We start from the raw sequence: 22,544 nt of genomic DNA, 5'->3' as shown, positions 1-22,544 counted from the left end.
CACTAAGCATTTTAATGTTGGCTGTAAATATACCACAGTCCCCCAAAATGGCATTGTCAATCTTGGTTGTATGGTTTACTATACAGCATCTAAGTGCCTGGAACATCATAAGCCTTTACTAGCAGAACGCTGAATGAACAAGTAGGTGTTTGTAACACTTCAGCACCTGAGGACAGCAGGTAACTTACCTGGCTGGCTGCAGACGGACTAGCACAATTCTTCCGGTAACAGGCCAACATGTGGGCAGTCTGATTGACCAGAATTTCCCTGATGACCTTCAAGGGCTGGTGCAGAACTGCTTTAAAAGCTACTTGCACAAAACAATGAAAAGGGCATCAAAGGTTTAGCTCAGAAATTGACCCCTTCAAATAATAATAAAAAAAATTGCTCTTCAGACCACTCAGCAAGGGATAACAGCATTTAAAAATGTTCACGCCATTTGTTAATGCTCTCCTCTTGACTAATTATAACTTAGCAAATGAAGAACAATAGCCTACCTATAACAATAGGCAGGTAATTGGTCCAGAATTTTCCTCAGAATATTAGAAACAGAACTCTGCACACACACAGAAAAGAAAGACCAGTTTACTATCTTCTGATGTTCTGAATTCTTATGGGCTGGATTGCTCTTTCTTCTAAACCTTAGTGTAGCATTTCAATTGGGGTTTGGAGCAGGGAGGGGAGAAGAAGCCAGAAAACTCCACCTCAGGCCCCTACCATTTCCTAATTATCTTGGTATGGATAAGCAAATTCAGTCTCACGTGAGGGACCATCTTCTATTATCCTCGTGTCCCAGAGGGCACACTCATATACCATAATGAGTCTAAGTATCACCTTCCTCAATTTCAACTCAGTCCCCCTGGGAAAGAAACTTTAAACAAAACTGGATAGCACGGGCCCGACTCACTGCTCTCCTTATTAGTTTAGAGTTAGAAATGCTGATTATTCTCCTTCACCCTTTGCTTTTGCAAATTCTGAATTTACCCACCGAAAGGCTGCACCACCGCAGGACCTGTCAGCTACTAACTCGATTAACCAACGAGGCCTGCCTGCATTACTAGGCAAGGTATACTGCACCCCAGAATTAGCAAAGTGTTACCTGACTTGGCAAAGAAGTTGATAAGGGCATCAGTCTCGCAGCTCTTATAGAGATCAGCCAGCTGGGAGCTGCAGTTCAAGCCCAGATTGTGAATCCGAAGTCTTCTCTGCCCACTGACGGTCGTGTAAAGCACAGCACACTGCAGAGGCAACATCGAGGGCACGTGTTTTTCTGGTTAACATATTCACCCAAGCTAGCTTGATCTTATTTACATTTACAGAACAGTGTGTACAGCCAAAAGACCTCTAAACTTTCCTACAGGATTTTTTCTATTATTGCTAAAGACTGAACAACAACACATAAGGGAGGAATAATGACCAGTCATACACTGGGTTCTCACGTAGCATTTCACTGGTTTAAACGTAAGCTTTGATGGGGCTATTCACATGCAAATATCTGTGTGCCTTTCCACAACTAGTCTACATTTCCTAGCTCAGATGTTATGACCAGGGATTCAGGTCCAGAAACGATACCTGCATGTTCTCATAGTCCTCCTCGAGGCTCACGTCGATTAAAAATGGACAACTAGCTTTGGTGACGTACTTAGGTTTTATACTAATAATGTATGCATACATTTCAAAAATGCAAACAAGTAACCATTTCCCCAAATAGGTGTGATTTTAAAATAAACATTAGAGTTTTTCCTCAACTTGATGCCAATCTCTCTCCTTTCTTTGAGGGTGATGCTCGTGTCTGAAAACTATGACCACTAGAATTTCTCCTGTTTTAATTCAAAGTCTCCATGGCTTCTAGTTAATCTTACTTGCTACAAAGCCAAATCCTATTGTTACTTGCTTCTGATATGATAACACGTCTCAGCAATGGTGTCTGGCACACGGCAGTCAGGAATGCAGCAAACCAGTGAGTGAGTGGGTACTGATGCCTGTCATTCTGACCTCAAGTCTGCGGGGCGCTCATGCAAAGACATACATAATCGTTACTTCACATAAATAGCATATATGAATCAGTATGGAGAATATACCACAGAGTGCTCTAATCTAGTGACTTTTGCCTTTGGCGAAATGGAGTTGAATTTCTTTACGGAGGGACTAACACAGCTGATGGCCCTGGAGTCTCCCCCACTGATCAATGTCAGTAACAAACTACAAAGCAAAAGATGGGAATACATTTTAGATCACCTGGATTAAGGCTCCACTGTCTTCACTGAGTTTGTCATCATGCTTGAACTCCACAGTCACTGCCTTGTCACAGTCAATGGCTGCCATCTCCACATCGGTGGTGTTGTTCATATAGATGCCACCAAAGAAGTCAGTGGCTCTGAAACCTAAGGATGAGGGAAAAGGGAAATTTTGCTTCTCCTTATCTTACTGTTATTTTTTTTGTTGGCCTGTTAATCAGTTTGAAGAGGAAACAGTTATACAACAGAGACCTGAAAAATAATAAAAACGAAAAGTACCTGTGCTGGTACGAACCCTCATAATAGCATCAAATCCTATTTTCTTCTCAATATCATTTCTGAGGTCATTCAAAAATTGTTGGCTGTCCAAGTGCACCTAAAAAATAAAGTATGATCATGCCCACCAGGTGGCGGCAAAATACTTAAAATAACAATTCTTTTTTAAAAAAATCTTGATTAAAACCTACTTTATCCAGAAATCTCAGAAAGGCTTCTGAAAGCTTTTTCAGTGTCATTTCATTTATAATCTTTGGTCTTATCAAATCCCTCATCTAGTTCCTAATATAAATGTGTAGCTAGGCAATGAAAAATAGCTGCTTTCATCAAAATACAACTAGATGATGAACACTGTCATTTATGTTGGGGGAACACTCATTCCCCCTCCACGTTTCCCTCTGGAGGTACATAACTTAGAGGCGTCCCCCAACCTCTTCTCCTCAGGGGAGGGCAGGTGACTTATCCAATTTCTAAGCTTGGGAAAAGGAACTGGGTGGGCATAGCTCGGCCTCTTCCACATCTTCTTTCTGGGGAAGCAGCCTGCCTGCAGGAAGCACACGTTTCCTGGCCCTCAATACAGTAGCAGGGGCAGGAGTCCGCAGGAGACGCTTTTGTCTGTGCCTTGTCTGTGCCGCCTCGTGCCTCGGTGTAAAGTTTGTCTCACTGAGGGGAAAGCGCTAGCAAGCCCACTTGCCCACAGACCTAGGTCCGTTCCAGGGCTGGCATTTTGATTGTCTCTCGACTCTGTCTCTCAGTTCAGGCTTGGAGGGGGCGGGGGGAGTATCATGAACTGACCCCCCCCATATCATAACACTTGAAAACAAATATATAGTCACTTTTATAAACAATACCTTAAATATATTTAATATAAAATATCAAGATTTTATATTAAATATATTTCCCCCCAACATGGAAGCTTAACATTGACATTCAACTCTGAGGCTGAATGAGTCAGTCTGTGGCCATACCTTAGGGAGCAGGCAAGCAATTCTTAACCATCTGTCCATCCTTTTCCATCGGACCGAGAATTTACATTTGTCGGCTGCCCACAAGGGGGCACAGCTTTCTCACCCTCAGATCTAAGCACCAAAGGTAAACCAGCAGTGGAAAACCGAGGCGAACAAATTGCTGGCCTTTACCTGGAAATTGTTGTACTTGTAGAGGGTTCCTCCCGTGAGCTGAGGCACGAGACCCAAGGAGGCCACGTCCACGTACTGACTGGGGAAGAGGAAGAGCGTCACGCAGCAGCCGTGAGCCACGCAGTCCTTGGCCAGAGGCTCGTAGACATTTGTCTGGGGCTGGAAAAGGATCTGAAGAAAAAGATACACAAAGGGAAAAAAGAAAACCACATAATGTTTCTGGTTTCTGTTTTTAATTTCTATTGAATTCTCACTGAAGTTTGTTAAATGAATTTTTTTTCCCAGTTAAGTGCAGAAGAAGAAGTGAGCCGTGATAATCATCAGCGCAGAGGAGGCCATGTGTCGAGCACCCCGTGCGCCAGGCGTGTGCTGTGTTTGATACACGTATGTGCGCAATGTTCTCTGATCCTCCAACAGCTCTAAGGAAGCTGCTGTTTAGTCCTCCCTTTCACAGACCGAGAAGAGGCAACTTGGTCGGTGTCACGTGGCCGCGGCTGGACGCTCACCTCACGGTTTATCCTTTCCCCCGACTTGTCCCCACGGCTACACTGCCAGAGGGGGTCTGAGCAAAGCATATTTTGAGCCCCGGGCACGTCTACTTCATGCCTCAGGAGTGCTGTCACACGGGACCGTCCACTACAGTCGCCCTCTGCCTTGATCTTCTTTCTGTGTTTCCCCCCATTTCTTCCATTCCCCTAATAGTCTTATCACTCAGTCTCTTACACAGATTATACGTGAAAAAAGTTTGAGACCTTATCTTATTTCAGACATCAGTTTTTCTAGGAATATACAATTTCCTAAATTATTTACAATTCAAAATCTTCCTACAAAATACAATGTCCTGGATTTATACATTACATGTAGCTTCTCCTCCTTTCCTATACAAAGCACACACTCCCTCTCCCTTTATTCCATTTTAAGAACTGATATATGGACTTCAAAGGGCAACTGTTTACAAATACCTTCTCTTTGTCCGTATTAATCAGTTTTTTGTCATCTCTGTTTCTGAGCTTCCCTGGTGCTTCCGCAGTTGGCAAGGAGGAATGGAAGATGAACAGCTTCCCGGGACAGTCAGCTGCCTGGGGGGAAAAAAAAAAAGAGTCTTGGGTGGGAAGTTTTATTTTAAGGGACTCAGGAAAGTAAAATATAAGTACTTTCTATGAGCCAAGCACTGTATACATCTCATTAATCCTCACAATAACCTTGTGCCTTCTATAGATTGGGAAACTGAGGCTCAGGGAGGCTAAGTGATTTGCCTAAAGTCACACAAGTTGTAAATGAAGGAGCCAATATTTTTTTTTTTGGCCACACTGTGCGGCTTGCAGGATCTTAGTTCCCTGACCAGGGATCGCACCTGGGCCCACAGCAGTGAAAGCACCACGTCCTAACCACTGGACTGCCAGGGAATTCCCCAAAGAGCCAATACATAAATGTAGGTCTCTATACCATGATGCTTTAAACACCTATTAAAATGATGTGTCCAAGTAAAAATACTTTCTCATTTAGCCAACAGTAGTCTTTCAGGACCAGGTAAATCCCCTGATGATAGGATTCCCAGGATCATGATGCAATACAAGCTCTTCTTTGAAATCATTAGTAAACACAGATTAAACCTGAAGGGGTACTTCAAGGAAGAATGCACAAGAATGCAGTGGCGCTGTGGCAACAGCAGACACAAGGAACCAGCTATCAGGCAAGATGACAAAAGGACAAAATGCGGGATCAACATCACACTATCTGTAGTCCCTGGGAAGCAACAAAAAGCCCAGGGAGGCTCCATGAAAGTCAAATCAGCATTAAAAATATTTAAAATCTTATTTAAGGAGCTAAGAAGTAACCTACAAACAAAATTTACTGAAATTAAATGATTCAATATATTGCCCCTCTCCCATCTTGCCTCTCTCCAAACCACCCAGGCACACTGTTGCCTTGAAATAATTTCAAGGCAACTGTTCTGATCACATAGGTGGCTTTTCTCCTTAAGACTCCTGAAGGCTTTCCATTACAGGATAAAGTCCACATTTCTTTATTTGGGTGGGAGCAGGAAGGCGGGGAAACAGTGAGATGTGTTGCTACCACAGTGAGATGTGTTGCTACCAATGTTCGCTGTGTGCAGCTCTGCACCAGACCCTTCGCGCACATTTCTTATTTAATACTCACAACCTGGTGACGAAGGTAGTATTGTCTGCATGTTAAGGATAGGAAAACTGAGGCTCATCCAATTTGGCGCGGTCACACAGCCCGTGAACAACAGTTTTGAGGCCCTTTGGAGTTTAGTCTGAGTCTGTCTTTCCAGTCTAATCTTCTCGCCCCTGACCATCCCCTGCGCTGGAAGTTGCAGCCACACAACCTTCCTGCTTTCCTGGAAAACACCACGTGCTTTACACACCTCCGTATTTGTTCCCTCTGCCTGGAACCCATCTTTCCCTTTCCTTGGCCTGGAGCTGTTGTTTGCAAAGATGCGGTTTAGCGGCACACACTTGTGTGCCTGGGTCAGCTGCAAGATGTGAAGTCATTTGCTACTAATAATAAGGTACTTGGGTTTGTGAATAAGTTCCTTAAAAAACAAATGAAGAGAATTCAAGGCTAGCCCTGTGTTAATGTGTCTCACCGAGTGACACTGTGATATGCTTTGTGGAGTGGGTCCCAGCTGACACCCTGGGAAGGGTGTGTAACCCATGCCCCATCTTGTCTTTGCTGTGTGGCCAGTAGTGAGCAGTGACTTTATTGTTGCCCGAGTCTTTTACTGAAAATTACTGAGACATAACAGCATTAATAAGAAGGAAGGCAAGGCTGAATGAAGAGCATGGGCAGTGACTGACCCTCCATGTGTATACACACCACATAGGAGAAAGATGTTTTCAACACTTTGGCCAAAAAAAGGCAGCAGTTCCAATGACCAAACCCAAGTAAAATTTCCAGTAATACTGATAATAAATAACACGTTAAATTTTTTGCAATTCTATGACTAAATTTTTTTCATTTCTATCACTTTTACTATTGTAAAAGTACTTTTTATTTTAATCCAAGTAGCAGAAAAGGTATAAAACTTTTCTTAAAAGTCTATCTTTTCCCTGACTTTTCGTGCCTCGCCTGCCCAATTCCCCTAAAGAATTCATTGTCAAAAATTCTTCTATCCATCTAGATCTTCTCTACTCACAGATGCATTGTAACTTTATACCACAGTAGTTAAGAGCATGGGTCCTAGTTCCTAACTGCATGGGTTAGAATCCCAGCCATTTTATCAGCTAAGTGACACTGGGCAAAATATTTAACTTCTCTAAGCCTCAGCTACCTAATTATATGACACAGGAAAAATAGTAACTACAAAATATTGTTGAGAGAATTCAATGACCCAGGACATGGTGTTAATCATTACACATACATGATTGCCTAGTTAATATTACCTATGGAGTAAAACTCTGAAGGAAAAAAAAAATAAAGTACAATATTGAAAAAAATAAAGAAGCCATATTTATCTTTTTTCCTTATATAATGGCTATTAATTTCAGATTTATTATTTCATTAATCACATCCTTATAAAATCTTTTATGAGTAGCAATAAAAGAAAGAGCTCCTATGGCATTATATGCTTTATAATCCCTACAAAATTTATGTTTTTACCAAAATCTGACTGTGCCCACATGAGTGCATCATGTAGGATTAGATGAATGACATGTCATTCTTATTATGGTGGAAACAGGTTGAGAAAGGCTGGCCTGGAGAACCCATTGCTCGAAATTCAGCTCCGATGTCCCTTCTTCTGAGAGATGTGTTATTATCCCCCTCAGCAGAGCCGGTTGCCTCTACCTCTATGTCCCTACTCTGCTTTGTAGATACGACTTTTCTAGAATTAATGACACTGTGTTACAACTTTAGGTATTCTACTGTCTTCCATGGATCACAGGCTCCATGAAAAAGGAAGGACCTTGATTTTTCTACAATGTGTTTCTCCAAGCCCCCTGCCCAGGGTCTGGTGCCTTTCACTCTATAGATGCTCCATAAATTTTTGTGGAAGGAATGTTGTGATGCATCATCTTGAAACCAAATTTAAGCATACATGAAGACAATTGAAAGATAAATTCCCCCCACCTAATGATATATTTGAAGCATAACCACTAAAGGCCATTTCCCTCCAACATTTTGCCAAACTCTATTTATCTAGTTTTATGGGGGAAGTAAGAGCTAACTCAGAAAACTGTTCTGAGGCCAACTTAAAAGACAATGCCAGAAATTCACATATAGTTGAGTTATGAGTGTCAGATTTTGAAAGAGATGCAGATTTTGGAAGACTATGTGGAAAAAAAGACACTAAGAGTACAAGAGGCTGTGGACACGGAAGCATGTACAACAGAAAATAGGGAATGGAAACCTTTAGTTGGATAGTTCAAGGGCTTTTGAGAAAGTATGCATCAGAAGTTACCAAACAGTCCCTCTTTATCTTTGTGACAAATTAGCACATGTTTTATGTTAGTTTTTGTCTACTCTCTTTGCTTCAAAGAGTTTATTACAACTAATTATATATAGATTCTACTTGGCATCTAGCTGATAGAAAGTAGAGCTATAATTCAAATGGGGGAGTCCAGTTCTAAAATGTCTCCACTTGGACACAAATAAGAAACATTGCACTCTGATGCTCTTTCAGTTTCTCCTCCCCTCCACAGAGAATGAGACTCTCAGCTCTGGCCTCTCGTGCAGAACACCCTGAGCTACTCAGCTGACCTGCTGCGGTCCCGGACTTCCCAAAGTTACTCTTTGCTCTCCTCCCCCACCCCCTTTATTTTTGGGAACACAAGCAATGAACATCACACATGGTATTACGGAGTTACATCTCTTCTACACACTATAAGCAACTTAGAAGCAGGGACAGTAGTCCTCACATTGTCTTACAAAACACAGGCATTTAATCAATCTTTGTTGATTGAAAGAATAAGTGAACGAATGATGTGGTCTCTTCAATATTTAGATATTACCCTGCAAATTCTCAAAAATGTTAGCTCTTAGCCTAATAATGACTTCAGGCAAGAATTTTAGTACCCTTGTATATGTTATACAAATTTAAGTCTTACTGATTTTTAGCCACACAGGACCTGAAAAGATGATGAGATGATGTGACGGTCAGAGGCAGCTAAGCTATCATACACACATCAGACATTTACACACATCAGACATTTACACACACACACACACACACACACACTTTTATCTTATTTGGAATTTTTTTTCCTTCATCCAAACCTGATAAAGTTGCTATGAGGCAGAAAGTATCGAATTGTACTACAGCAGTTTCTGCTCTTATACAACGAATTATAATCACCCAGAATCTTCTTGGAAGATGCAGAAGAAACCTTCTTCATTAAGGTTATTTATGGCAATGGTCTATTTATAAAAAAAAGTTTTGAGGAAACAGATGACTAAAGGCACATATACAATAGAAATGCTAAGGCAAATGTAAAGAACTGGAAATCAGTAAGGTCAGGGAAAAGAAATCGTTATATTAGAATATCTACCCTAAGTAGTATCTTAGTAGTTAAAGCTGAAAGAAAATTATGCGTTAGACTGCTTATAGCAACCAACTCTAGGAAACCAGCTAGTGAATCTTTCTACATGTAAGAGATTGAATCACGCAATAATGTCTCCAGTTAATGTTCTACACAAGAAAGAACTTTCTTCATAGTGTTCTTTCTTAATTTAACCATTAATTAAAAGCTTAGGGCAAGACATTAAATCATAGTTAAACAAAAGCGTTCTTAGTGCAAGTGTAATGTGAAGTTGTACGGGTCAGTTATGCAATTTTCTCGTGAGTTAACTTAATGTAAGGATATTCCAAGAGATTGCAGAATGAATAACAATTCTTTATGCTGGTGGTTCCAAATATGGATAATCAGCAGAGCAAACTGGAGAGCTAATGAATCAGGATCTCTGGAAGTGGGGCCAGAGATCTGCATTTTAAAAAAGTACCCGCCCTTTAATACGTGACTCCACGACTTGGGGCATGCCTGCCTTCCCGGTCTTCTGCAGCCCTGGAGTCTGTGTGAAGACGGGCTGGGAGAGCAATCTGCCAGCAGGCACAGGGCAGTAAGCACCACTTACTTTATGTCCAACAGTGTCATTTTATAAAGGTAGCTCCTTATCTTCATATAAAGATAGTTCTTGGGGCTTCCCTGGTGGCGCAGTGGTTAAGAATCCACCTGCCAATGCAGGGGACACGGGTTTGAGCCCTGGTCTGGGAAGATCCCACATGCCGTGGAGCAACTAAGCCCGTGCGCCACAACTACTGAGCCTGCACTCTAGAGCCCGCGAGCCATAACTACTGAATACGTGTGCCACAACTACTGAAGCCCGCGCACCTAGAGCCCGTGCTCTGCAACAAGAGAAGCCACCACAATGAGAAGCCTGTGCACCGCAATGAAGAGTAGCCCCTGCTATCCGCAACTAGAGAAAGCCCGTGTGCGGCAACAAAGACCCAACCCAGCCAAAACTAAACAAATAAAATAAATTTATAAAAGAAAAAAAGCTATAAAAAAAGTCCTTTACCTTCTCTAAAGGGAGTTCATTCTACTTTGTAAGAATAATGCTACTTATTTACTTTGATATTTGTAAAGTTACTCTGATTAGTTATAGATATTAGTTTCTTCTCATCTTTAAACTTCAGTGTAAAAGTACATGCTACTCTAACATTAAAATTGCAAGTATAACAAAAAATAACATGCAAAAGACATGAAAGTAGATCGGCTGAAATGCACTGGCCTCTGGCAAATGACAGGCAGCTGAGAACACTGACAGCGCAGTTATCGTGGTGCTGGGCAACCTCGAAGAACATCATGCTTAATAAGAACACAGTGGTTTTCAGTCATGTATCATAATATCACATTTTAGATATGTGGAATGCAGGTACACAGTTGCTTTATATATTTTTTCTTTCACGGCTGCTAAGCAGCCTCTAGACCTCTTGTGGACTGCCAGTGTGGAACCCATTGTGACAAGACAGTATTGTTCCCTTTTAGAAACGATATATTGGTTTGAGCTGGGATTCTGGATGTGTGTTTTAATGAAGCCTATATATTCTTTCATGGATGAAACTTCCTGTGTGTGTGTGTGTGTGTGTGTGTGTGCACGCGTGCATGTGCCTATCTGTCTTCTTTAAAATTTATTTACTAAGCAACTAAAGAAGACCCATGCCGCGCTCTTCTTTCCACTCTACTGTCTTAACTAATGATTTATTGGCTTATGAATATCCTCTCATCTTTCAGGCATGAGCACGTGAATACAATGTTACTCCCAGTACTAACTTCTCAGAGTAGAAAGACTTGTAGCGTCATATATAACTTATCACGTATCAGGAAATTTACATATGAATTTCTAGACACCTTATTGGAGGAGAGAACAACAACAACTGCAAAACTCTTTCAAATTGAAACAGAAGATATTTGTCCTTAGCAATGTGGAATAAAATAGGAATTCCCAAGTCTTTCTGTAGCCCAAACAATGATCACTGCTGGCTTCCATGGGATGAAACTTAACATCTCCAAATCACTTTCTCATGTAAAATTTATCTTTAATTTTATGTTAAATTAACTTGTATTGAGGCTTTTTGAGGGATATCTACAAGACTTTGATTCTATGAGTGAATACTCTGAAGACCAAAGAACCCAGGCAAGAATCACTATACTGGAACCAGACTATAACGTTTGGTCATAAAATTTATGTGGAAGTATTTCATAAACTTAATTCTGTAGGGTTGTTGTTGCTGTTTGTTATTACTGCTAGCCATTTTATCTTAAAAAATAATTTAAATGTAACTTTAATAATAAAATTTAAAAATCAATTTTAGGAACTAGCTGTCTGGGCCAAAGTGGTTTGACTCTTGTGCTAAGGTAATTAGAGTAAATAAGAGTAATTAAGAGTAAGCACTTTCCAACCATTCTGCCTTCCTCAGATTAATGTCTTTATTACTATGAAAACGACCAGAGTCACTTGGGCTCAGCTTCCCAACCAGAGAGTCGGCCAACCCCACTCTGCTTCTGGCATTCAGCAAGGTCCCAGGCAGCATTCCCTTCTGTCACTGACTGTCACGACCTTGCCCTTGCATGTTTGAAAACCCCAAGGAAGGAGAGAGATGGAGATTTTTCTTTTCATATCTGGTAGTTCAGATATTGTTGAAATAATTTAAAAATAGGTCATACAAAGTTCACATAAAAGCCAAAAGGAGGAGCTAAACTGGAAACCCCGACAAAATCAGTTGCTCAGATGCTAACAGCGCTGGAATGTAAACGGTGGGAGCAAGCCGTGGTTTGGGCCGTTTCCTCCTGAGATTTGTAGGGAAGTTTGAACAGCCTCCAGCAACCTGCATGTTTTAATGAAGGCTGTATCTTCTTTCATGGATGAAACTTCCTCTGTGTGTGTGTGTGTGTTTAGAATTTATTTACTAGCAACTAAAAGGGCCTTCTCACCTTTAGTGCTTCCATGCCAGCCCGGATGACAGGAGCAAAGACGGTCTCATTTTCATTAGAGTCTGCAAACATCTCTGGAATCTGGTCCAATAAACTGCAAGAAATGAAGGAGCAAAAGGTTTTAAATATTTAGCATATTTGTAATAAACATCAGGAAATAAATCACGAACACTTCAGGCCTAAATATATACGGTGTTTTTTTTACACCGAACACCTGTGGGTGAATTTCAGAGGTCATTCCTCAAGGAATGATATCCTGGCATGATTTGGCACCAAAATTTATGATTTGGTTGGAACATTTACAAAATCACACTCTTTATAGGATTTTTTTCTATTTACTACATTTCTGATCTCTTAGACTATAAATTATGGAACAGTGGCTATATCATCACCAAATACTCTCATGCACACTCAGGAAATAACTCCCTTGCGTTGCCTTCCAGCAAAGAGAAGGGACTGGTAGGGTTGAGTATGTGTACTAAAAAAAATTCCTCCTTTTAGATACCAGTCTGCAATGAAAAGAGACAGAACTAACATAAATAATAGAGTTTTATAATCCATGTGTTAAAACCCCCTTGCTAATGACAAAACAAAATATGTGTGATTGAATCAAAACATTAAAAAAGAGAAAGACAAATATCACATGATATCACTTGCATGTGGAATCTAAAAAAATGGTACAAATGAACCTATTTATAAAACAAAAATAGTTACAGATGTAGATAACAAACTTATGGTTACCAAGGGGGGAAAGAGGTGGGGAGGGGTAACTGGGAGATTGGGATGGACATATACACACTACTATGTATAAAATAGACAGCTAATAAGGACCTACTGCATAGCACAGGGACCTCTACTCAGTGCTCTGTAATGACCTACATGGGAACAGAATCTAAAAAAGAGTGGATACAGGTATATGTATAACTGATTCCCTCTGCTGTACGGCATAAACTAACACACCATTGTAAACCAACTCTACTCCAATAAAGATTAATTTTAAAAAAACAGACAACTGATTAGGATCTAAATTATAAAGCACTCGATATTTACTTGTGAATCACAGACTGGGATTCTTGATAGCTGACAAGGAAACCATCCAACAGAGGGACAAAGACCTCGCTGACGTCCGTCACCACCATCATCTGGGGCCGTGCCAAAGTGCTCTTTACGTTAAAGAAATGGAGGACTTTGTTGTACGTGATGAAACCAACTCGAAGTGAGGAAGTCTCTTCCTGACCTTCCCTGTGAGAGAGAAAGAAAGGGTTTGACGTTCTTCCATAAAGTCCTGAGAGAGCGGCTTCTATGAGAAATTCAGTAAGAATACATTCTATAAAATATACAGAAGACATGTTTAAGGGTTTGGTCTTAATTATCGTTTACAGGATATAGATAATACTGAGTCACAGTGGTAGGGGACGGGAGATACTACAAAACTAACTTAAGTTGATTTAAAAAAAAATTCTCAAAAATCTAGGTAATAAACCAAATAGATATTATGAAAACATTTGCTCATATTTTTCTACTATATTTATTCTAACCATAGCAATTACAAGGTGCTTTTTTTTTCCCCCCACAAACAAGCTAGGTTTATTACAGTCTTTAGAAACAAAGCTCTCAGAAGTCACCAGAAGGTCAGAGTAACAAATGGCATATCTGAAGCAAAAGAAAGGCATATTCAGATTACAAACAGGACAGCTATTATTATCAAGAAAGGACTTGCTCCTCCTGTGTGATTCTTTTTTTACACATTCTCAAGACTCTCAATAGAAAATGGGCTAGATTTTGAAAGCTATATACCATATAAACATATAGTGTAAATACTAAAATAAATCACATATACGAATTGACAATGTAATTCTTATTAGGTAACTATTTGTGATGGTCATGGCTAGAGAATAAAAGCAATAAAATCTCCAAAACTGTAACAAAAAGTAAAAAAAATTTTTTTCTTTTAGTAAAAATTTTTTTGAGGAATTCCAGGACAAGGCCTTAATCTTCCTGAAAGGAGTATAAAGGCATGAATATTGCTGTTCAAGTCTATACTAAGTATATTCAGAGTTGAGTGGTCTAGACTCTAGTTTTTATTCTCACTGTCTCTCCTTCCCCCTCCTCCTTCCACACGCCCTCCTAAAAAAACACACCTAGACACTACTGATGCTCTTACGCATTTTCAGCAGCGGATATAACATAGCACTAAGTGGCTACATGAAAGCCATTTTCTTTGACCCTTAGATATCAGTAAAACTTATTTTGCTTCGGGGACAACTTTTGTGAAAAAGAACCTAGTTTGCTCAGTTTCTACATTTTGCACATGGCCTAAAGAGTTACTTGAGGGCTTCCCTGGTGGCGCAGTGGTTGAGAATCTGCCTGCCAATGCAGGGGACACGGGTTCGAGCCCTGGTCTGGGAAGATCCCACATGCCGCGGAGCAACTGTGCCCGTGAGCCACAATTACTGAGCCTGCGCGTCTGGAGCCTGTGCTCCGCAACAAGACAGGCCGCGATAGTGAGAGGCCCGCGCACCACGATGAAGAGTGGCCCCCGCTTGCCGCAACTAGAGAAAGCCCTTGCACAGAAACGAAGACCGAACACAGCCATAAAAATAAATTAATTAATTAAAAAAAAAAACAGAATTAAACACTTCAAGCAGAAAACCATGTTTAAAAAAAAAAAAAAAAGAGTTACTTGAGTACAAGAGAAAGGACAATGGAAGTGTCTGAAGTTCCCACCAAAGACTTCCCAATTTCCTTGATGTTTCAGCAGAGTACAGGCTGACAAACTATTCACTTTAAACTCTGTTCTATTTCTTCTCTACTTACGTTGCTAACTGAGGACATTTGCTCTCCACTGTGGCCTTGATAAATGGCCAGGCAGTTTAAATAGATCCTCATAATCCCAAAAGCACTTGGTAAATGTTTACATTTTGGACTCTTACAAAATTTTTAGAAATGGGAATCCTTATCCTTTGTAACTACACATACACAGACTTGACACACATACACACACACACACACATCCCCTCCACAATCAAAACTGTATGACTTTACGCAACCAACGACTATACTATACTGTATCCGTGTTCCCCTTCCCCCTCCCTATTTATTAGAATTTTACTCTTCAAGGCCAAGCACAAATCCTCCTTCTGTGAAGCCTCCCCTGATGCTACCAACCAGAAGTTATTTCCTCTTCCTAAATTTCTACAACTCATTCACATTTGGCTCTTGGTAGAAAGTGCCTTTTAGTTAACATTTCAGGAATCCCTGACAATAAACCAATAAAGGGCAGGGCTCAAGGCTTACACTCTCTGCTCCTGGAGGGTCTAGTACAACGTGGAGAATAGAGGTCTCATTGAGGATGACTGCCATGATGTGGAACACTGTCTGAGATGGCAAGTTAGAACCCAAACTGATAAACTGATTTGTCTGTATCCCTTCTCAGCTCCAGTGGAGTGATGTCGCCTTGGTAGTTTAAAATCAGCCCAGCTGGAAGTATTTATACCACAGGAATGAGCAAACACTACAAAGCAAGGCTTTATTTATTTGAGAGCCAGTTTTCCAGCACACCACTGGTTAAGCTCCTGTTTCCCAGTAAACCTTTTATTAAATAGGGTGAAAAATGTCCAGCAAATCATGAAGGGGATTTATTCCTTTTAATAGTTAATTTGGAGTCAACCAAGGCAAAAGACCCAAAAGAAAAATTACAGAGAAGAATCTGGATTGCTATTCCCCATTGGCTTTGGACATTTTTAGTGATGGGAAAAGAGTATCCTGGGATTCATAGGGTTCACTTAAAATCTAATTAACATTTTTTGTAAACATCTAATCAGGACATCTCACATTATTACAAAATAGTAGTAGTGTTTCCATTGGAACAACTCTTTTTAAATTTGAGAAACAAAGAACTATCCTAAAATTTTCTTTTTCAACAGTATAGCTGCCCTGTTAAATCATATCCAGGAGAAAACAAAACCTCAGTCTCTCCTTCATTTGATTCTACACAAATTTTGTAAAGTTATATAAGGGATATCTTAATAAAGAACATGTTTTGTTCCATTTTTCAATGACCCCTTCCCTCAACAGTTGCCCCTATTATTATAATGGAATGAATCTGACAGAGCAACACTGAAGATATTAGTAACTGGAAGAAGCAGAATATTCCAAAATCAAGCATTTTGAACATCTTAGCTACAGCAGCATTAAGAACAAACAACCAGAAAAAAGTCCGAGAGTTTGATCTGAGGAACGAGTGAAGCACTTCAAATCTTTTCTTTCCTGTTCCAGAGAAGTCAGACAGAAAAGTCTGGCAACCTGGCAATATCAAAGATGCAAATTCAAAGTTAAACAGTAGGAATGGGCTTTCCCTTTTCAAAAGATTAGCTGAGAGATGAACATACCTTAGATATTAATCAAGACTTATATACTATGCTTTAAAAAGACTGCTTTAGTTCACAGAAGTAAATCAAATTGATGGCAATCTTACCATCGAAAATATAAAGTTATACATACACGGAGCCCAAAATAAATTTCAGGGGAGAAAAGAAAAAACAGATTTGTTTTAAAAGATAAAGAAAGAGAAGGTATTTTGGCTGGAATAAAAACTTTAAAGAGAGTTACTTGAAAAGTGGCGGGGAATAGCCAGCAGTATTCTCCCCCCGCTCCCCATCTCTTGCCAAAGCCACACTTCTGCTCCAATGGGATATAAAGGTCATGATGACACCTAACAGTGTGATTTCATAACTTGCATCAACAGGTTACAAGCTTCATATCACCAGTGTGTTGAAAAGAAACAAGGGGTTGGTGAAGTGACTATGAAAATAGTTTATGAGAAACTAACTTGAACCAGTTTGAAAAAAGAGAGAGAGAGAGAGGCCACTTCCAGAAATTAGAGTAGTTTGCTTTCATACAACTCAAGTTCAAAATTCAGATGTAGTGTTAAAGCAGCCCTGGGGGAGGTCTGTGATCAAATATGCCATTTTAGGCAGAAAGTCCATACTTGTCAAGTGTCCCTGAGAATGAGGTCACAGAAACTATAGTCACAACAGTCGGCAGGCGTCAGAGGCCTTTCTTTTGCCCCATCTTCAACTTGCTCCCAGCTCATTCTTCATTGTAGAATTCAGTCTGAAATCACCTCAATGTTTTTTAAACATCCCCACTGCTTTTCCAAACCATCCTTGAGAATATTATGACTTCAGCTTCATGGATACAAACAAAACTACTCCTGGGAGGTCCAGAGTTCGCTCAACTGAGCCTCACAGGCACCAAAGCACCAGCCACGTGTGGAACAAATACAGAGGAGTGGGCACCCGAGGACCTGGGGAGACCTAGGGGCTGCGGACAACTCGCCCCTCAAAGCATCCCCTTTCAGAACAGAGGTTGCTTATGTTCAGAACATAAGGAGGGGTGGAAGATGTTAAGACTGGTGCAGACACTAGGTTTCAGACAATCTTTTCTAGCCTCTTTTATTTTCTTAAGCATGTCATCTTCTCATAAAGGAAAGCCTTCTCCCTGCTCACAAGTCTCCTTACTAGATGCTGGTTCCCATCCTAAACAACTAGTTTGTACACGATAAAACATAGTCATGTTTGCTAATGTACCTTTCCACCTTTCCTTTTATGCACTGCCCCCTGCAACAGGAGGACAAATGATGTACCCTGTGCCCTTAAGTTACAGGACACAGAGGCAGGAAAGCTGCAGAGGGGTTAGACAGGGTACTATAAGGGCAAAAGGGAATTTGGCCAAAAAGCCACGGGGCCTGCCATAAGACAACAGTTCAGTTTCCTGGCATCCCTTAGAACTCTCTACCACACCCAGCAACTACCCATTTCTGCTGGAAAATCAACGTTTTTGAAAAGTAAATAACAGACTTCCAAGGCCTTTTCCACCACACTGCTGGGATTCTCCTTATAATTTAGAATGGATTTTTGAATGTTGTTTACCATGGCATTATTTCTTATCAATTGTGTTTCTTTTGCTTTGTACAAAAGATTACTCTGACTTTTTAAGGATTTTTGATGCTGTTTGTAATTGTTTACAAATTATAAACAATTATCCGATGTCCCCATTAGCAAAAGAGACCAATGGGCCATTCGGCACTTGTTTTCTGGCCAATATACTAATTCAGCAATATTGTATAAGTTACAAAAAGAATGGCAGTTCCCTTACTTCGGAAGTTTTTCCAGCACAGTCTTCAGTTCTTCACATATGAGCTTCACAAGTCCATTCTTAATGTTACTATATGAAACATCAATCATGAAGATAAAGGCTGGTGGGTTGGGAGGCTTATTCTTCTACAAGAAAGCAAACAAATCACACACATGTAATTATAAGGTACATACATTTCATAATCAAATTAAAACACCCAGAAACTCTTTAAGGTCATCAGACATCTCATTTAATATAACATGTGTGGAATTAAATCATTTTCTGGAACAGTCTCTGATGCTATAAAAAAGATAAAAGCTGTTTATTTTCCAGGCTATGACCTGGGTCCCACTATTGAATTAGACAGGATTATGATAGCTAGCAGAGAAAGGCTCAGAAGACCTTACTACCACAATTCCCCAAAGGTGAGTACAGTCTTGTGGCGACCTTGCTTAGAACACTCTGCCTTAGGGGAAGAGATATGTCTGGAACCCTGGCAAACTGTGGCCCAAAATAGTATACAAAACTATAATTAGTGTTTGTTTTTGAAACTGAAGTAAAACTTCATTAACTTGATATCACCATTTTCAACTCTCTTCCTTTATAAGCTCTTCAAAGATATGAAATTAAATACTAAAATATAATTGTATACTTAAAAAATTGTGCTGTATTATTAAATATGTACCTGTTCCTTACATATTTATGGTAAAAAAATTGAATACTGGGCCTTTTCTCTGTTTAAAACAATCACTATAACATAAAGCAGCTGCTACATAAATGTTTCGTAGCTTTTGGTCCCTTTACTGGCTGGTGTTCAAACAGCTCTTAGGAAGCAATTCTTCAGTTGGATCTTACAAAGTATTTAGAAAATAGAACCACAGGCAAACAACTTTAGTGACTCACACTAGAGTAAAGAATTAAGGCTAATTTAATCTTAATTTTGTGATAAATGAAAAAAATGTTCTAGATTAAATTTTAATTGTTACAATTATAAAATTAGATGACACTATCTCCAAATTAAGTTACTAATTCATCCTATGTCCACTATAGGGCTAGATGTAACATTCCTCTAATAAAAGTCTTTCATTTGAAAAAAGGAAAAAAATTGCAGGACTTGAAAATTATCAACCTGAAAACTTCATTGCTTTGCCACATCCAAAATCAGACCAACAAAGAAATGTAAGAACTCTGTTGGTGTCCACATGAGCAATGATTTTTTAAAATTAATTAATTAATTTATTTATTTTTGGCTGTGTTGGGTCTTTGTTGCTGCGCGCGGGCTTTCTCTAGTTGCCACGAGCGGGGGCTACTCTTCGTTGTGGTGCGCAGGCTTCTCATTGCGGTGGCTTCTCTTGTTGAGGAGCACGGGCCCTAGGTGCGCGGGTTCAGTAGTCGTGGCTCGCGGGCTCTAGAGCGCAGGCTCAGTAGTTGTGGCGCAGGGGCTTAGTTGTTCTGTGACATGTGGGATCTTCCCGGACCAGGACTCAAACCTGTGTCCCCTGCACTGGCAGGTGGATTCTTAACCACTGCACCATCAAGGAAGTCCCGTGAGCAATGATTTTTATTGCAAATCATTCCTGATTCCCACCTAATCTAATTCATAACAGAAACTTATGCTGATTTACATAGAATGAAAATAACAATCGTTTCCACTAATTAAACCAAAACCTGTGACCAATCCAAATGTGCCTTACCATTCTTATATTCTCTCCTAAGTTCAGCATCACCAGTTCCCCACTGAATATTTTTGATATCTCCAACCTACACATTTCTACAGAATGCTTCACCGTAACTTGTTTTCTACATATGCAAATCTAATACATCACTCCTCTATAAATAACGTTCTCTTCCACTATCTCTATCAATAACATCACTACACGTCAACCCAAAGGCTTGAAAACATGAAATTAGATTTGACTATCCCTTTTCTTTCCATCACCAAGTCCCATTGATTTATTCTTTCAAAATGCTTCTTTCACATGTTGTACCCCATCCCCACTCTTAACCACCCGGAAGTTTGTCATCCTGCACCTAGACAACTGTACTGGCTTCATCCCTGGCTGCCTTAATCGATCACTCTACCCATTCAACCCAGCTGGCTTTGTCCGGCCAACCTTAGCATGTATGAACTCTATAACCTGGTTTACCGTGACATCTTGAAGCTCACAGATCTCCTGGCTGCAAACTACAGTGATTTGAAATAAAACCCATCCTCAATCTCTCTTATCTCTGCAACTTTCGGCCTGGCAGACCGCTTTCCCTTTTTCAGCTGCTGAGGCACCGTGGTGTCATTTCCTCTCCCACTTTTCTGACTGCTGCTTCTGTTTTTCATTTTGTTATCTTTCTCTAAAGGATACCCTCTTCTCTTTCCTTACCACATGCTCCATCACAGAATCTCATTTGCTCATTTTTAACCAGCACCTCTCTGTAGGCGACCCCTCAGATTCTCTCCTCATGGTCTGTCTTCTGAGCTCCTGACCAGCATTCCAATCAACCACAGCACCCCTCCACAGCAAGGTCCCGCCAGCACCTTACGCTCAAAATCTTAGAAGTGAAGACAACATTTCTCCCACGATGCTGGCCTTTTCTACAAGGAACTTACAGAAAACGTGATCCTCCAGAATGATCTGGGCTTGACGCCTCATTTCCTCTGTGGAATTGTTCATCTCCCTTACTACCCACACCTGGTTAACCGTGAAGCCCTCAGCGGCTTCTTCTAGTTCCAGTACCCAAATTTAGACCCTCATTTTCATCCTTTTTAAAAATTATTTTTAATTGTGGTAAAATACACAGAATATAATTTACCATCTTAACCATTTTGAAGTGTGCAGTTCAGTGGTTTCAAGTACATTTACGTTGTTGTGCAACCATCACCACCATCCATTTCTAGAACTCTTTCTATCCTGCGGAAACGGAAACTTTGTACCCTTTAAACAGTCATTTACCATTTCCCCCCCCCCTCCAGCCCTGGGAACCATCATTCTACATTTCTACTTTCTGTCTCTATGAATTGGACTACTCTAGGTACTTCATAAAAGTAAAATCATACAGTATTTGTCGTTTATGTGATCGGCTTATTTCTCTTAGCATAACGTCCTGAGCATTCATCCGTGTTGTAGCATATGTCAGAATTTCCTTCCTGTTTAAGGCTTAATAATATTGCACGGCGTGTATATACCACACTTTGTTTATCCATTCATCCATCTGTGGATACTTGGGTTGCTTCTACCTTTTGGCTATTGTGACTAATGCTATTATGAACATGGGTGTGAAAATATCTCTTTGAGGCTCTCCTTTCAATTATTTTGGGTATATACCCAGAAGGAGAATTGCTGGATCATTTGGTAATTCAGTTTTTAATTTTTTGAGGAATTGTTATATTACCCTCATTTTCTCTTGTTTTGACTACTACATTAACTTCTAATACCTACCTCCCTACCTCCAATCTCCCTCCTCTCATTATACAGACTGCTGTCAGAATAAACTACCCAAGGCACAAGAAAGATCCCAAGGCTACTGCCTCTGAGGACAGGAAGTTTACTGAGTCCCCAGAGCCAAGCACAGAGCATGGCTCAATACTGTTAGATGAGTGAATGAATGTGTAGATGGGTGGATGGATTAATGGAAACAACTCCCTCTTTGCCTTTAATTGTCCTCATGGCCTACTGAATTACTACAATCCTTCAATGGCCTGGCATTTGAGACTCCCCATAATACTCATTTAGCAAACATGTATAAAAGCCTAAGAGATCAAAGCTCTGATGCCAAGCCTAGTGGAAAATAAAAGGATAGTCTGTGTCTCAAAACAATTTCCCAGCTTTACTTCCTATTATGCCCCAATACACATTCCTCCAACTAATTTAAGTGTTTGCCATTTTCAAAACATTTTCTATCCAGAAGTCACAACCTAGTGGGCGTGGGCCAAGAAAAGTATTTCCTTGGCTGGAAAAGTATTTCGTTTGGCATAGTGTTTTAGAAAATATTTGAATTTGAATGTGTTTTGGGGGAAGGGGGAATGTAGTCTCCAACCATCCTAGTCTCTATACTAGGTCCCCATCACTCATCTGCAAAGCCCCGCACAGCCCCTGAGGAAACTGGAGTAAGTTGCAAATACCTCTGAGAAACTGCTTCTGCTCAACATTTCGTTTCCCCTTCTCTGCTCGTGGCTTAACCAGCTCAAATGTCACTTACTCTTAGAACCCTTCCCTGATCCACCAAATCATAAATTCTTGCTCATCTGTTTTCTTATGGCACTCTGACTATTCTATTCTTACAGCATTTATCCTATTATTTATATCATA

General features: G+C 40.2%; 1 protein-coding gene and 1 long non-coding RNA gene across 6 annotated transcripts in view; one reads left to right on the top strand and one right to left on the bottom strand.

The window, feature by feature from the left end:
- Nucleotides 1-22,544, bottom strand: part of SEC24D (SEC24 homolog D, COPII coat complex component) — a 111,119-nt gene that overhangs the window by 14,570 nt on the left and 74,005 nt on the right. For 4 of the 5 annotated variants that reach the window (XM_061192032.1, XM_061192031.1, XM_061192034.1 and 1 more), the window contains exons 11-19: nucleotides 18,265-18,389; nucleotides 13,156-13,347; nucleotides 12,106-12,199; nucleotides 4,615-4,731; nucleotides 3,653-3,823; nucleotides 2,517-2,613; nucleotides 2,239-2,384; nucleotides 1,100-1,238; nucleotides 189-307 (exon numbers count right to left, since the gene is read on the bottom strand). In XM_061192032.1, the coding sequence (XP_061048015.1) occupies nucleotides 189-307; nucleotides 1,100-1,238; nucleotides 2,239-2,384; nucleotides 2,517-2,613; nucleotides 3,653-3,823; nucleotides 4,615-4,731; nucleotides 12,106-12,199; nucleotides 13,156-13,347; nucleotides 18,265-18,389 (1,200 nt within the window). The remainder of the gene's footprint in view (nucleotides 1-188; nucleotides 308-1,099; nucleotides 1,239-2,238; nucleotides 2,385-2,516; nucleotides 2,614-3,652; nucleotides 3,824-4,614; nucleotides 4,732-12,105; nucleotides 12,200-13,155; nucleotides 13,348-18,264; nucleotides 18,390-22,544) is intronic. The other variant, XM_061192035.1, reaches the window with a different exon arrangement.
- LOC133092592 (uncharacterized) overlaps nucleotides 1-22,544 on the top strand; it is a 45,234-nt gene that overhangs the window by 10,018 nt on the left and 12,672 nt on the right. The window lies entirely within an intron of this gene.

The sequence above is a fragment of the Eubalaena glacialis genome, chromosome 5 (genome assembly GCF_028564815.1).
Source record: "Eubalaena glacialis isolate mEubGla1 chromosome 5, mEubGla1.1.hap2.+ XY, whole genome shotgun sequence".
NCBI classification, from domain to species: domain Eukaryota; kingdom Metazoa; phylum Chordata; class Mammalia; order Artiodactyla; family Balaenidae; genus Eubalaena; species Eubalaena glacialis.
Note: the sequence above shows the minus strand (reverse complement) of the source record. Positions and strands in the feature narration are given on the sequence as shown.